Here is a 16,649-nt window from a genome sequence, read left to right as displayed (position 1 = left end):
TTTCCGGCTAAACACCAGTGTTTCTAGAGCAAATTAAATTTAACTTATCAAATAATTGAACAAATCCTCGGTAATTTATAAATTAAAATAAATAAAGATTTATTACCTGAAAACAATTAAAAAAAAAAAAGTTCCGAGATAAATAAGTATTCCGGATTGTTGATTTTCTTCTTTAGATAGCCATCTTCACATCCGTTTTGAGTTGCATGACAAAGCTGGTGGAAATTGTAGAACGTAAACCATGAGTTCTATAGGAACAGGAGTAAGTATTGTATTTTTCAGAAAATATATGTATTTTCTTTCCAAGAACATTTACTCCAAAATGTTTACTATGTTCCTGTAATGTTCATGACAGGTAACTATGCAAATTGAATATGTTTCACAAGATACTTCACCAGAATGTATTTTTTGAAAAGGAAACAATCAACACCTCTTCATTTCATTTCTTCTACTTTTAATTTGTTCATCTAGCTTTCTTATTTACCCCAGAGTACAATACACATAAAGGGAATACCTTAAGTTTGTACAATCTCTCAAACATCAATATCTCAAATACCTTGGATATTGTAAATACATAGATAGAACGTTCTATCGTTAAAATTATATTGTCATACGGACCCGGTTTAACGATAGAATTCGTTCTGGGTATTGGCAGTGTAGCAAAACAAACACGGATGATAACTCGAACTCAGTGCATTTACTATGGTCAATCCAGAGAGTTTTGAATGTCAACATGGCATGTAAATTTGAAGCGAGAAAAAATGTTAAGAAAAGCATACATGCCAACTTTCCCGATTTTTTCGGGAGTCTACCGATTTTTAACCCTACCTACCGCTTGTCTACCGATCTATTTTTTTAATCCCATTTCTACCGATTTTTAGGAATTCCGGATTTTTTACCGATCCGCTTTGAATAATACCGCATTTCCGTGTGAAAAAAGATGGCAGTTCAAATGTTTATCGGTAGATATATGTTTATTGCCGCTGATAACAGGTAATCAACAAGGTGTCAACTGTGCAACCAGTCATTACTGTGGTTTTAATTGCTCCCGATTCTCATTAACAGTGTATATTAACCTAGACAAGCATGCCAGATGTGGAAATTTTAGAAATACACACGACAGGATACAAACTTATGAGAGATCACACTTTACAGCAAAATTTGACAATATACGTATAAGCTGTTAATAAAAGGTTTTCAAGTTTAGGAAATACAGCATTTCTCACTATAATTACGAACTACGTCATTGATCATGGAAAAGACACTGCCAAAATCCAACTTGAAAAGATGCGTCTGCAACATAGGTACAGTGGCTTCCATTTTATCGGATAGCGGTTTATCGAATATTTCGGCTATTTCAATATAATATCAGAGCACAAAACCATTTCTTATATATTTATTAATAATTTCACCTGATATTCTGATGAGAAAATACTTGAATTTCGTTTTATCCGATACAAAAATTTGGACTGTCATAGTGTTTTGATAATCAGCACCTTGTTCACACCTCCAACTTCGTATGTGAAGCCTTTGTTTACACAGTTTGACACCAATTACCTTGACTGGCTTGAGTACGACAATGAGGGGATTAGTTACGCCTGGATGCACACAGGCACCTTACCTGTGTCAATAGTGGGCATAGTAAATAGATATGTTTTGATTACAGTTGTGGTGATCAGCTTGGGTTCAATGATGCACTTGTTAATTATGACAATTATTTGCAATTTTTTTCGGTGTGAAATTTTAATTATTGAACTGATTAGCTTGTGTATGACAATTTGCTTGGATAATGAAATAAACCTATTCAATCGTTTAACTTGGTCAATTGGCTTAATATTTATTCACTTTTCAGTGCAAAATTTATGGTAAAAATCACAAATGGCTCGTTCTATAAAAATACGTCTCAAAATTCATACCATCTTTCTCCACATGGCTCTCAAAATCTCCCTTCAGCAGACAAGAACGAGACTGGTAAACTCACACACAGTATAAAATATGTAACCGTATTAAAGTAACAAATCAAAAGGAAACAATTACATATATTTAATATTTTTGTTTATTTTTAATTTACAATATATCCAGGGAAAAATAGTTTACGGTTATTAGTCAAGCATTTAGTCTACTTCCGTTTCCAAAATGGCGACCGTCGAAGAAGGAATGTAAACATGTGCTGAAGAAAGATGGCAATAACTATCAAAGAATATATTCTATACGTCAATTTATTTGAAAAAAAATTTCATATTAAATTCATAAGTAAGTGAAATAAATTATTTTTAGTAAAGTCATTAAGTAAACATGTCAAAAGAAAACGAAAGTGCAAGCTTGAAATTTGCTAGCTACGATGTATTATCAATACATGTAGCTCTATACATCTATCTTTGGACTCGGTATGGAGCAATCGGCTATTCTAATTTTCGGCTATTCGGATAAAACTAGGCTGACAACTTGACTATTCGATAAAACGGGAACCACTGTACTATGGTCTGCAAGTACAAACCGTTAGTTTTTTAAAGCAGAATTCCAGGAGTGGTTCACAAAAAGTTAGAAAGGAGAAGACGTATCATGCCTTTTACAGACTTTGTATGAAAACATTAAAAGTGACTTCTTCTTAGTATTCCCTTTGATTTAAAAAAAATACAAATAAATTGTCTGTGACTTAGTAGCTTTATAAAATGTGTAATTTACCAACAGACAAAAACAGTAACTGCATGAACTCTTTTAGTAACTTGCTTTAGCTTATTTGTAATTAAGTTTAACATCCTTATCCATGTAATATCTGCATTGCTTATTGCAGGGGGGTAATGTTTATCTTTATATTAACATATTAAATAATTTTGATTAAAATTTTCTTTTTTAAATTTCAAATAATATTGTGTTTTTAGCTCACCTGAGCCGAAGGCTCAAGTGAGCTTTTCTGATCACTTTTTGTCCGTCGTCCATCTGTCCGTCCGTCCGTCTGTCCGTCTGTAAACTTTTCACATTTTCGACTTCTTCTCAAGAACCACTGGGCCAAATTCAACCGAACTTGCCACAAAGTATCCTTGGGTGAAGGGGATTCAAGTTTATACAAATGAAGGGCCACGCCCCCTTTCAAGGGGAGATAATTAGGAATTAGTGAAAAAATAATGGCATCATTTAAAAATCTTCTTCTCAAGAACCACTGGGCCAGGAAAGATGGAACTTATGTGGAAACATCCTCAGGTAGTGTAGATTCAAGTTTGTTCAAATCATGACCCCTGGGGGTAGGGTGGGGCCACAATGGGGGATCAAAGTTTTACATAGAAATATATAGGAAAATATCTTTAAAAATCTTCTTCTTAAGAACAGCAAAGCCATGATTGGTCATAATTATATGGAAGCATCCTCAGGTAGTGCAGATTCAAGTTTGTTCAAATCATGACCCCCGGGGGTAGGGTGGGGCCACAATGGGGGATCAAAGTTTTACATAGAAATATATAGGAAAATATTTTTAAAAATCTTCTTCTTAAGAAATATATAGGAAAATATTTTAAAAAATCTTCTTCTTAAGAACAGCAAAGCCATGATTGGTCATATTTATATGGAAGCATCCTCAGGTAGTGCAGATTCAAGTTTGTTCAAATCATGACCCCCGGGGGTCGGGTGGGGCCACAATGGGGGATCAAAGTTTTACATAGAAATATATAGGAAAATATCTTTAAAAATCTGCTTCTTAAGAACAGCAAAGCCATGATTGGTCATAATTATATGGAAGCATCCTCAGGTAGTGCAGATTCAAGTTTGTTCAAATCATGACCCCCGGGGGTCGGGTGGGGCCACAATGGGGGATCAAAGTTTTACATAGAAATATATAGGAAAATATTTTAAAAAATCTTCTTCTTAAGAACAGCAAAGCCATGATTGGTCATATTTATATGGAAGCATCCTCAGGTAGTGCAGATTCAAGTTTGTTCAAATCATGACCCCCGGGGGTCGGGTGGGGCCACAATGGGGGATCAAAGTTTTACATAGAAATATATAGGAAAATATCTTTAAAAATCTTCTTCTTAAGAACAGCAAAGCCATGATTGGTCATAATTATATGGAAGCATCCTCAGGTAGTGCAGATTCAAGTTTGTTCAAATCATGACCCCCGGGGGTAGGGTGGGGCCACAATGGGGGATCAAAGTTTTACATAGAAATATATAGGAAAATATTTTTAAAAATCTTCTTCTTAAGAACAGCAAAGCCATGATTGGTCATATTTATATGGAAGCATCCTCAGGTAGTGCAGATTCAAGTTTGTTCAAATCATGACCCCCGGGGGTAGGGTGGGGCCACAATGGGGGATCAAAGTTTTACATAGAAATATATAGGAAAATATCTTTAAAAATCTTCTTCTTAAGAACAGCAAAGCCATGATTGGTCATAATTATATGGAAGCATCCTCAGGTAGTGCAGATTCAAGTTTGTTCAAATCATGACCCCCGGGGGTAGGGTGGGGCCACAATGGGGGATCAAAGTTTTACATAGAAATATATAGGAAAATATTTTAAAAAATCTTCTTCTTAAGAACAGCAAAGCCATGATTGGTCATATTTATATGGAAGCATCCTCAGGTAGTGCAGATTCAAGTTTGTTCAAATCATGACCCCCGGGGGTCGGGTGGGGCCACAATGGGCGATCAAAGTTTTACATAGGAATATATAGGAATAATCTTTAAAAATCTTCTTCTCAAGAACAGCAAAACCATGATTGGTCATATTTATATGGTAGCATCCTCAGATAGTGTAGATTCAAGTTTCTTCAAATCATGACCCCCGGGGGTCGGGTGGGGCCACAATGGGCGATCAAAGTTTTACATAGGAATACATAGGTTAAATCTTTAAAAATCTTCTTCTCAAGAACAGCAAAACCATGATTGGTCATATTTACATGGAAGCATCTTCAGGTAGTGTAGATTCAAGTTTGTTCAAATCATGACCCCCGGGGATCGGGTGGGGCCACAATGGGCGATCAAAGTTTTACATAGGAATATATAGGAAAAATCCTTAAAAATCTTCTTCTCAAGAACAGCAAAGCCATGATTGGTCATATTTATATGGTAGCATCCTCAGATAATGTAGATTCAAGTTTGTTCAAATCATGACCCCCGGGGGTCGGGTGGGGCCACAATGGGCGATCAAAGTTTTACATAGGAATATATATGAATAATCTTTAAAAATCTTCTTCTCAAGAACAGCAAAACCATGATTGGTCATATTTATATGGAAGCATCCTCAGGTAGTGCAGATTCAAGTTTGTTCAAATCATGACCCCCGGGGGTCGGGTGGGGCCACAATGGGCGATCAAAGTTTTACATAGGAATATATATGAATAATCTTTAAAAATCTTCTTCTCAAGAACAGCAAAACCATGATTGGTCATATTTATATGGTAGCATCCTCAGATAGTGTAGATTCAAGTTTCTTCAAATCATGACCCCCGGGGGTCGGGTGGGGCCACAATGGGGGATCAAAGTTTTACATAGGAATATATAGGTTAAATCTTTAAAAATCTTCTTCTCAAGAACAGCAAAGCCATGATTGGTCATATTTATATGGTAGCATCCTCAGATAGTGTAGATTCAAGTTTGTTCAAATCATGACCCCCGGGGGTCGGGTGGGGCCACAATGGGCGATCAAAGTTTTACATAGGAATACATAGGTTAAATCTTTAAAAATCTTCTTCTCAAGAACAGCAAAGCCATGATTGGTCATATTTAAATGGAAGCATCCTCAGATAATGTAGATTCAAATTTGTTCAATTTATGACACCCCCCCCCCCTCCCCCCGAACCACTTTTTTATTCAAACTTTTCAACCTTTCAAGACTGAACTGATTTCTGCTTTTTCCTAGCCATAGTGCTCAGGTGAGCGATGTGGCCCCTGGGCCTCTTGTTGTTGAAGTTGATAGAGAAGAAAACACTATGAAGTAGTGATAATATATGATACAAGATATTAGACTGATATTTAAAAAAAAAAACAACAAATACTTATTTTCACGACAAAATGCTGCGAATTTAGAACTTTGAAAAATGTCATTACGCGCAATCTCCCCCAAGGAAATTTTCAAAAGTTGGCATGTATGGAAAAGGAGTTGAATTTTTGTCTTTATATGGATTATTTTTTCGGTTAAAAGGCATATACAATCTCAAAAAGGTTTGATATGATTAATAGGGCTGTCACGAGTACCCGACATAACCGAGAACCGCGGTCCAAGTTGTTCGGTTCGGTTCCGGTTCCATTTTTCCGGATTTCGGTTCGGGTCTGGTTTATATATTAAAGTCTGTTCAATACAAAAAATGGCGTCGAAATCAAAGGAATGATGACGATAACAGTGATAAATAAACATCACAACTGAAATCTACTTCATTCCATGACAAAACACTTGTCACGGAAGTATTAGATAATTATCAAAACGAGCAGGAATGGTCAGGTTGTGGCTAATAGTAGGCCAAGTCACTGATGTCTAGACGTTCGCATGGTTAAAACTTGTTTTCAATGTAAATTTAATGTAACAAATAAAGATTTTTCAAGTTAAATTCATGAAACATCACAACTGAAATCTACTTCATTCCATGACAAAACACTTGTCACGGAAGTATTAGATAATTATCAAAACGAGCAGGAATGGTCAGGTTGTGGCTAATAGTAGGCCAAGTCACCGATGTCTAGACGTTCGCATGGTTAAAACTTGTTTTCAATGTAAATTTAATGTAACAAATAAAGATTTTTCAAGTTAAATTCATGAAACTAAGGTTTAAAATAGATGTAAATACCCGACCCGAAAAACCCGAAACCGAACCGAAAATTTACAGAGCCGACCCGAAAAATTTTGGAACCGTGACAGCCCGAATGATTAATTTGGTAGTTATTTTCAGTGCAACTCCTTTTGTATACTTCAAAATCATTTCGGAGCGGATCCGGTCCGATTTGCTACATTGCAAGTACATGGGACGTATTCTAATTGTGGTGAGGGCTTGTCACGATACACAGTTAGATTATTCTAACTAGTAAATACAAGTAAATAAGATGGAATGATCTATCCTTTAATTGATTACAGTATATAATCTCATTATCTCAAACTTGATGGAATCAAGAAAAAAATTGAGATATCTAAGGGTCTGTGATATTGAGTTAAAAGTGGTTGGAACTTCTACATCTCTTCAACTTATCCATGATATTTGAGATACTGAACTTCCACTGTATCTGCATGGTCCTATAAAACACATGCAATGAGCTAGATTACTTTAATGTATATTTTATCATTAATTTTTAATTGACTTTGTGGGTGTTTGCACTAAGCAATAAAAATTAATATTTAAATAAAAGTGTACTTGTTTTCTTTATTGTATATAAATAAATTTATTCATAATTGGCAACATGTTCACCATTTTTGGCAACAGGTTCACCATTTTATATTTTCTGCTTGTCACTGAAACCCTTATTTAAATTTGGGCAAATTCTTTTGCATTTTGAGGATGAATTTATACTCCTTTTTAAACATTTCAGTATGATTTGTCAGCATCACAGTTTTCACCAGATGGTCGGGTATTTCAAGTTGAATATGCACTTAAAGCTGTTGAAAATAGCGGGTAAGTAAATGAAAAGCCAAAAAATTGTTTACTATGAAACACAGTATATATTTTGCAAGGTTATATATGTGTACTCATTAATGATAGTAGGAAGGAACTCTAATTACTTATCATAAGGATATACACAAATGATCATTAAAGACAGTAAGTTAGTTAAGATTTTATAATGAAACATTGCATGGTGATGATAAAACAGTTGTATCAAAATGCAAACATCACTGAACATGAAGATTAGAAAATTGCTATAGACATTTAACTCCTATAAAATCTGTCCAGTAAATAGATTATCTAATTCAAATTGGGCAAAAAAAATATCAAATTATGTTTTCACAAATCATATCAAAAGAAAACTACATTTAAAGTGTGTAAAATCTTACTGTGATTATTTAAGAATATTTCATTTAAACATATTTCAAAAAAATTGATATCCCAATTAAATCTATAATGGCAGAACTGCAGTTGGTATCAGAGGAAAAGATGGAGTTGTGTTTGGTGTAGAAAAACTCGTTACATCAAAGCTGTATGAAGCTGGAGCAAATAAACGAATCTTCAACATTGACAGACATATAGGACTTGTAAGTACAAACAGAATACATGAGAAGGAAGTATAACTTAGCTGTCTCTCAGAAAGGAATTTAGTAAACAGAGATGTTTTGCAGAATTTCTGAAATTCATATTTATCAAGAAAGATTCTATTTTTTAAAAATTTTATTTTGATACATTTAATAAAATTAGGAAGAACCTACTAAAAAATAACCTTTTATTATTGGGGAGGGTTGGTAATAACTACCAATTTGATATTTTTGCGTACAACATTTGAAAGTTTGAAAATTCCATCTTCTGCTCTGTCTCTAGGCAACAGCAGGACTGATGGCTGACTCGAGAGCAATAGTAGAGACAGCCAGAGAAGAAGCTTCTAATTATAGATACAATTATGGATCTCCCATCCCACTCAAGGTATGTATTATAGATAGGATCTCCCATCCCACTCAAGGTATATAGTCATAACTATTATACAGGATCTCCCATCCCACTCACTTGTGTGGTCAGGGCCAATGCAGATACAATAATAGATCCTTCATACTGCTGGAGGTATTTTTAAGAGCCTATAACCCATTGGATAATTTTTTTGTACAGATAAAACTAAGGTCCCCTCTCCTCTTGATATGTGTGTTCAAACTCTTACAAATTTAATGATTGATAAATTTCATAATGAGTGATATGCAAAAGTGATCTCTCGGAAATCTAGGCATTGTTATCATTTTGCAAAAATGGACCCTGATACACAATATATTCGTGTATGTGACAACAGTGTGTAAAACTCGTAATCCAAACAAATGTGCTTTTGAACCTTGATTTCCTCCTGCAGCACTTAACAGATCGAGTGGCGGGGTATGTCCACGCCCACACCCTGTACAGTAGTGTCCGTCCCTTTGGTGTCAGCCTCATTGTGGGCAGCTACACCCCAGAAGATGGGCCACAGATGTATATGATAGATCCATCAGGAATCTCATGGGTAAAGATGCAATATTCAAGAAAAAATACTAAATTTGTGAATTTAGTAAGTGCAAAGATTTGACTCGATCTGTTTTATTTTTATACACACTGTGATGAATCTTTCTTATTTCAGGGATATCATGGATGTGCAACAGGAAAAGCAAAACAGGCAGCCAAAACAGAAATAGAAAAATTAAAGGTGAAAGGCTTGAGTTAAATCAATAATAGCTTGTATGTGCATTGAAGTAGGATTTAGTTTCTCTCAAAAGCTTGATCTTTGTCTAAACAATTTCTCTGGAAGAATTGAATTCAAGAAAAAAATTGAATCCAGAGTGGATCTAGTCAAGTGGTATAGAGTCTGAATGATAGTCATAACAGAAAATTGGTAAAATGTTATCAAAGTCAAAAATATTTCTCAGACAGTAGTTATCTTGTTACTGAAATACACATTTCTGCTATTACAGATGAAAGACATGCCTATAGGTGACTTAGTGAAAGAAGTTGCTAAAATGTGAGTGTGTAAATTAATTGTTGCAGTGAACAAAAAAAGTTGCATTTTTAACTCTTCCTCAGATATTTTCAGATACAATTAACATCGATGTAGAGCTTTTATGTGTTACAATCTCATAAAAAGTTTGAAGACTCTTTCACAGTTTTATAAATATTATAATGTGAACATGAAAAGTTATATTTCAGGGTAATTTATAGTAAGTACTTATATGTGAGAAAAATCTCTGATATAAATATCCCCCAGATACAACAGCATTTTCACATAATTATTTTATTCTGTATTTAAAATGCATTGTGATGTAATCACGGTAATTATATTTATACATATTTCTGATTCTGTAAAATCACTCTATGAATAACAGGAGTTAATTCTTATCAGTACATTTCATTTTTTGACAGAATTTACATTGTGCATGATGAAGTGAAAGACAAGAACTTTGAGTTAGAACTAAGCTGGGTTGGAGATGGTAAAGAACTACACATATTTTGAAATTCTACAATCTTAAGGTTTTATATTTAAGTGGGATTGGCTTAGTATTTCAACATGATCGATCTATAAATGCATTTTATTTTATAGTGACTGGGGGAAAACATGAACTGGTCCCACAGAATGTGTTTGCCGAGGCAGAGAAATTTGCAAAGGTAGGGTCCAGTAATATTGTTGATCTACTAAAACAGTTTCACAAATCATCAGTTGTCAGTCTATTGTTATGACATGTAATGTGAACAAATATAGATTAATAATTAAATTCTGGTTGTAATTTGATTGTCAGAAAAAATAAGTTTATATTGTATAACCTGTATTGCCTACATCACAATATGATGTCAAAAATGTATCAATCCACTTAATGTTGAATTTAAACTTTGTACAAATTGAAATTATTTCTGAGGAGAAACTGTTCTATTTTTTTGCACTACATGTTACAAAATTAAATTATAAGGAATAAATTTAATAGCTACCCAAATTATACTTGTACCTGGGCTAAGAAGTTAATGCTTTTTTATAAACCACTCAATGGTTTATAAAATGTTAAGTGTCCCATATATACATGTAACTTCATTACTTGGGTAGCTGTAAAATTCCTTCCTAAAATGCTTGCTAAGAATGATTTTATTATGGAATCAGTAGTGAAAGGTTTGAGAAAGAAAATTGATTGATGATTTGTAATTATAGTAAAATTTCATTTCACACATAATAAAAACATTCTTATGCAAATAGCATATAATTTAATTTTGAGTATCATTCACTGATTTTACACTTACCTAAATTTGCAGGAGGCTCTAGAGGAATCGGACGATTCAGACGAGGAAGAACTATGAGAAATGTTAGCACTTTAGATAGAACAACACTAGACACTGGAGTCTCACTCTGATACAGATTTCAAGTGCTATAAATAGTGCTCACAAGACTCCATCTCATTTCTGATCAAATCATTCATATCTGTTAGTGTACTACTATTAAATGTCATTTAATAATGAAGTTTGTTATTTTCATTGTTGTCATTCCAGCTAAAAAAACACTCTGTGAATACACCCTATCAATTTTTCAAGTCCAGAAGTGTTTTAATTATTTGTCTGTTTGACTCGAAGTCATACATGTACCTCTGTAATGGGGAATGGTGGTAGAGTACTTGCACCACTTGTGGGAGGTCCCAGATTTGAGTCCCAGTCTGGCTGACAATTTTCCCCACTTTTGTATTTGGCTCCCAGCAACAAAACCAAACGTTGTTTTCTAAGTCTTAGTGGGGCTTTCAAGGTGGAAATCTAGGAGAATAAGGAGGGGAGAGGAAGGAATTGGATACATCTGCCTGGTAGCTCACCCACACCATTTGCAGAAGGACCATATTTGTGTCCGAATCTGGCCAATACTCTTCCTTGCCTGTTATACGTCCAAGGTGAAGGAAAATGGGCAATTAAGATATGAAAAATCGTACAATTTTTTTTCTGGCCTTTATATTTAGATCAATTGGAGCCATTTGTGACTGAAAAGTGTTTCACAGTTTGTTGAGGTCATGTTCCAATTACAAGGTGATGGTGTAAGAAGACAAAAAAAATTGTCACAAATCTAGTCAAGGGTGTAACTTTTTAACCCTTCCATGCTGTTGCTTGGACATTTATATGTTTCATGTTCAAATCCAATAGTCATCATGTCTTGATGTAATGACTGGGTGTATTATTGGAGGAGTATATTAGGAAATATTTTTTTGTTGAATATGTGCTAAAAATGTAAAAGTGCACAAATATTGGGTAAATTATATACATGAACTGGTATTCTGTGTCTGTGCCAGTCTCTTACCTTCTTCATTCCTGTCCTCACTGACTGCAGTTACTTATAAAGACCAGGCTACATCTAGGACACATATTTACATACACAGAAGCCAAAACAGGATTTAAGCGATAAACCCTCTGTATCTTTGACTAACATTCTCTTGCATTATGAACTGGTTGACATCCTACCAACCACTGGCAACCAGACACAAACTGCCCCCTAGTGTTTTGGAATCTGCTGAACTGAGGTAATAGCTTACTTGATGGAATTTTTATTTTTCAATCATGGATAATTCAAGATCAAGTACTTCCTGTCTTTTGAAATAATCGGTAATGCACTGGACAAAGACAGATTTATTTGTCAGCAACAGGGTAGGACATTTATACAACATGAAATAAACTCTGATAATTCAACAAAAAATAAGTAAACACATGTACCAGTAATGTACATGTATATTGCACAAGTCTCAGAAAAAAAAATTACCATTTTAAAATGCTATAGTAGCAGCTCTGACATATTGTAAAAGTAGCAGCTCTGACATTGTATGAGAGACATGGTTTACAATGTGCACCCAAGCCATCTTTCATTTATATTAATCTATGGACACCTACTTATTGCCTCAAGAGCCTTGCTTTCAGTGAAGTTTTGTTACTTCAATACAAGATTAATTAAAATGAAATCTAAAAAAAAAATTACCTATATAAAACCTAACTGTTTGGCCTATTGCAAACAACATAAGAAACATGTTCAATGTCTACTTATGCTTCAAGTGAATTGAATTCTGAAATTATCTGTGATTTTGAATAATTTGGAAAAAAATAAATAAATAAATAAAAGAGATATTCATACAATAACCACACTGTACATATAAAGTAACGTATACAGGTACTTAAAATTAAATTACAGCCTTCATATCTTAATATTTGTTTTTGTTTAATAAAGGCATTATACATCATACATAATGTTGATATAATATTACTCTGCATCACATTAACCACACCTTGGGTATACACACATATACATGTATATGTAATAAATTACAATGAATATACTTAGGCATTTCTTCAAATGTCAGTCAAATGCGAAATACTACCACAGAAAATGCCAGCAAATAGTACATAGTGAAAACAACACATTTTATGTTTTGCTAAGTAGCCCAAATGAAAAAAAAATATAAATACACAAATGGAAGAAATTGAAATGTGTATCCCCATCTTCAACATCTGGTAATAATATTTAAATTGAAATATTAAGTGTACTACCCTGAAACAAATTTACATACCAACATTGCAATGTATTGACTTCCCATTTTCTCAACTAAAAAATGGAGCTAGTCTACTATCAAAACTACGTCATCTGGCAAAAATCTTCAGTGAAAAGCTTCAAATAATGCATTTATTTCCCCTTTCAATCATTTTTTTAAAAATCCATTTTTGGATAATTTTTAATTTCATGCTACTGTAAAACTGTATAATAATCACAATTTACAAAGCAACAGAAACATTATTTTACAATCTGTCTACAAGTAGATCTATAGATTACAGGTAAAATTACTACACAACAACTGTGAGGCATAAAAAAAAATAAAATTGGGAAAAACCCCCCAATAATTTTGGGTTTTGATTTTTGTGACAAATCCTAAACAGCTGGGTATAAGCCACAGAGTAAATATTATGTATATATATATGGTATTATGCAAAAAAGTTACAGACAGTGTGATCTGTAAAATCTACCTAATTAAAAAAAAAATCAAAAAAAGAAACTAGATCGATACATATTTGATGTATTTACTCCATGCATTTTTTTCAAAATCCAATTAAAAAATATACACATTAAACATGTTAAATTTGCAACACATTTCATAACAACAATATTTTTTTCTCATATATGTATACTTGACTCCAGACAGTTCATTTTTGAGCTTAAATTTTGGCATTGAGCTGTTTAAAATACCAATGGAACTGCCTGTGTAATTTACATATCAAAATGACTTTCTAGTACTAGTTCATGTATATGTACTGTTATTTCTTTAAGGTTAAGTTTGCTTACATACTATTACATGTATTTACTTAAGTATGTTCTAAACTTGCCATTTTAAAATTATGCCTCATTAATATCATGTAAATTCCTGTAAGGTAATTTTTGAAAAAAAAAAATATCTATATTTAATGTAGGTTGTTGGAAGTAGTAAATCTATGTTTTTATACATCTCTTGGAGTTCTATAATTTGAAGACATTGATTCGTAGGTGTAAAATGACCACTACTGGACATAATGGACATCATTAGTGTCCACTTCTTCATTTTCCTGGTTTACTGGTGTAGTGCCTGACATAGTTCCATAGGAAGCAGCCAATCGGCTAGCACCATTCTCTGAAGGCGGGGCATTATTATCCAATAGAACTCCAGCAACAAAAGGCTGAAAAAAGATGTAATATTCATCATCTGCTGCTCTAAACTATATTATGTGCAACAAATTTTCACTAGTTTTGAGATGACTTAATTTGAAGCCAGAAATAAAACAGTGAAACAGGAGGCCCATGGGCCACAATGCTCACCTGAGTAATTAGGCTCAGGTGAGCTGTAAAAAGGAGTCATATAGTAGAGTTGTTTTACAGTATCTTCCATTGTTAGTGTTGACTGGAATTTCCACCAAGTGGTGACCAAAAGTAAAGCACACTTACCTTATCTGTAGAATCTGGTGTACTGGCTCCTTGCTCTTGTTCCACAAAGTGCTGCAATGACACAGAAAAGAACGATGTTCATTTTTGAATAATTTGTAAATGTAACCATGGATGTACAAATTTATAAGTTTTATATAGATTACCAAATGTTCTAAGTTAAAATGTTTGATCACTTGCAAACAAATCCCTTTTTTTTTTTTTCCATTTTTTGAAATCTGACGATATTCAGGGAAATATCCCGAAATTCTTGAACTTCCATGTTTACCACATATTACACTTAAAAAAAAATTTGGCACTAAACATGATGAAATATGTTGATCAAATCAGGATGTAAATTCAGATTTGAATATGACTCACAATTACAATATGGACGCCCTACTTCTCTAAAACATCAAAATTACATATCACTTAATTGTGAAATTTATAGTATTCAGCAACTTAATACATGCAGATTGTAGCAATTCCTTTTTCAAAGCAGAACTTAATGTCTTAAAGAGAACTGGGAAAATGAATAATATTCAAATTAATGTAATTTTTAAGAAGCCAATTTGCCAAGAATTTGACCTCAGAATTTTATCAGTCATTTAGTACATGTAGAGAATGTCTGTATTTAAAAGTGTTCCTATGATGTATAAACCGACTCATGCTCAAAGACAAAGTAACACCTTCTATGACCCAGCCAATATAACAGTAACCCTAACTCTCCTGTAATAACTGCATACTTTCACAAGAGCAACACAGATGTGGCAACATACCCTCAGACAAATACATCAATATACTTCACAGGTACATGTAAACATAAAGAACATAGTTTGTCATGGAATTCAAAGAATTAATGTACTCGTCATTAAACTACATCATTAATATGATAACCATATTGTTATCCCTAGAATTTATAATTTTGTAAATGACTTTAAAACCTTGAATGTGATGACCTTTTAATCAATCAGATAACCTTCTGTGTGTAAGACTGTAATTGTTATTAGTACATGGGTCTATGTGTAAGACTGTAATTGTTATTACATGTATATATTTGGTTCTATGTGAAAGACTGTAAATTTTGTTATTACATGTATATATTTGGTTCTATGTGTAAGACTGTAATTGTTATTACATGTATATATTTGGTTCTATGTGTAAGACTGTAAATTTTGTTATTACATGTATATATTTGGTTCTATGTGTAAGACTGTAATTGTTATTACATGTATATATTTGGTTCTATGTGTAAGACTGTAATTGTTATTACATGTATATATTTGGTTCTATGTGTAAGACTGTAAATTTTGTTATTACATGTATATATTTGGTTCTATGTGTAAGACTGTAATTGTTATTACATGTATATATTTGGTTCTATGTGTAAGACTGTAATTGTTATTACATGTATATATTTCATTTTGGTCCTGTGTGTAAGACTGTAACTATTATTATACGTTTTCCTACCTTTTCTTCACAATTATCCTCCGTGTTCTGACAGTAGACAAAAAGGACAAAAGATATAAATGTCGCCATATAAAAGACACCACATGACAAGAGATATAAATGTCACCATATAAAAGACGCCACATGACAAAAGATATCAATAGGGCACAATAACAGATGCCACAATGATGAAAGCTTGTAATAGGGTACTGTAATAGACACCAAATGGTACAACAAAGGGAAGCTACACTGCCAAACAGCAACACAAGGAGCAGGGTACCAGTTTACTACAAGGATATACTGAATATCTGACCCACCTGAACATTGCTATCCAAGGAATCAACCAAAAACATCAACTATCAATGTATTTTGTGTAAATTCATATAAAAATGTGTCTACTGTGCTGGATAGAAACAATATTTAGTTACTGTCTTTCTGATTACAATAACATAATGTCAAAATTCCTACATTTGCTAATTCAACAATTTGTTTTATTAGGCTATATTACCATGTCTATTAGATATAAAGAAAACAAGACAAAAAAACATGATATATCCATCCTCTGGTGGCAGAGTTCAAATTGATATTTCCCCTTGATCTTCCCCAAATATGAAGTCTCTATCCTTTATAGTTTTAAAGTTATGACCAAGATTGTTGTTATGGTGACAGAAAA

The 16,649-nt window shown here is 33.3% G+C and overlaps 2 protein-coding genes across 2 annotated transcripts in view; one reads left to right on the top strand and one right to left on the bottom strand.

The window, feature by feature from the left end:
• Positions 1 to 176: 176 nt before the first annotated feature.
• On the top strand, positions 177 to 11,080 carry LOC133173529 (proteasome subunit alpha type-3-like). Its single transcript, XM_061308517.1, has 10 exons — positions 177 to 262; positions 7,511 to 7,593; positions 8,045 to 8,168; positions 8,449 to 8,550; positions 8,963 to 9,109; positions 9,224 to 9,289; positions 9,555 to 9,601; positions 10,000 to 10,067; positions 10,178 to 10,242; positions 10,876 to 11,080. Exons 1-10 carry the CDS (start codon positions 242 to 244, stop codon positions 10,918 to 10,920), a joined length of 768 nt encoding a protein of 255 aa, XP_061164501.1. The 5' UTR covers positions 177 to 241; the 3' UTR covers positions 10,921 to 11,080.
• Positions 11,081 to 12,199: 1,119 nt separating this feature from the next.
• The window catches only part of LOC133178064 (CSC1-like protein 2), a 54,956-nt gene continuing 50,506 nt past the window's right edge, over positions 12,200 to 16,649 (bottom strand). The window contains exons 39-40 of the mRNA XM_061312831.1: positions 14,552 to 14,602; positions 12,200 to 14,286 (exon numbers count right to left, since the gene is read on the bottom strand). Coding sequence (XP_061168815.1) covers positions 14,131 to 14,286; positions 14,552 to 14,602 — 207 coding nt within the window. The 3' untranslated portion in view covers positions 12,200 to 14,130. The remainder of the gene's footprint in view (positions 14,287 to 14,551; positions 14,603 to 16,649) is intronic.

Source organism: Saccostrea echinata, unplaced genomic scaffold (assembly GCF_033153115.1).
Source record: "Saccostrea echinata isolate AGI-Se365-2 ecotype Australia unplaced genomic scaffold, CSIRO_AGI_Sech_v1 ptg000002l, whole genome shotgun sequence".
NCBI lineage: Eukaryota > Metazoa > Mollusca > Bivalvia > Ostreida > Ostreidae > Saccostrea > Saccostrea echinata.
This window is presented reverse-complemented; position numbering and strand designations above follow the sequence as displayed.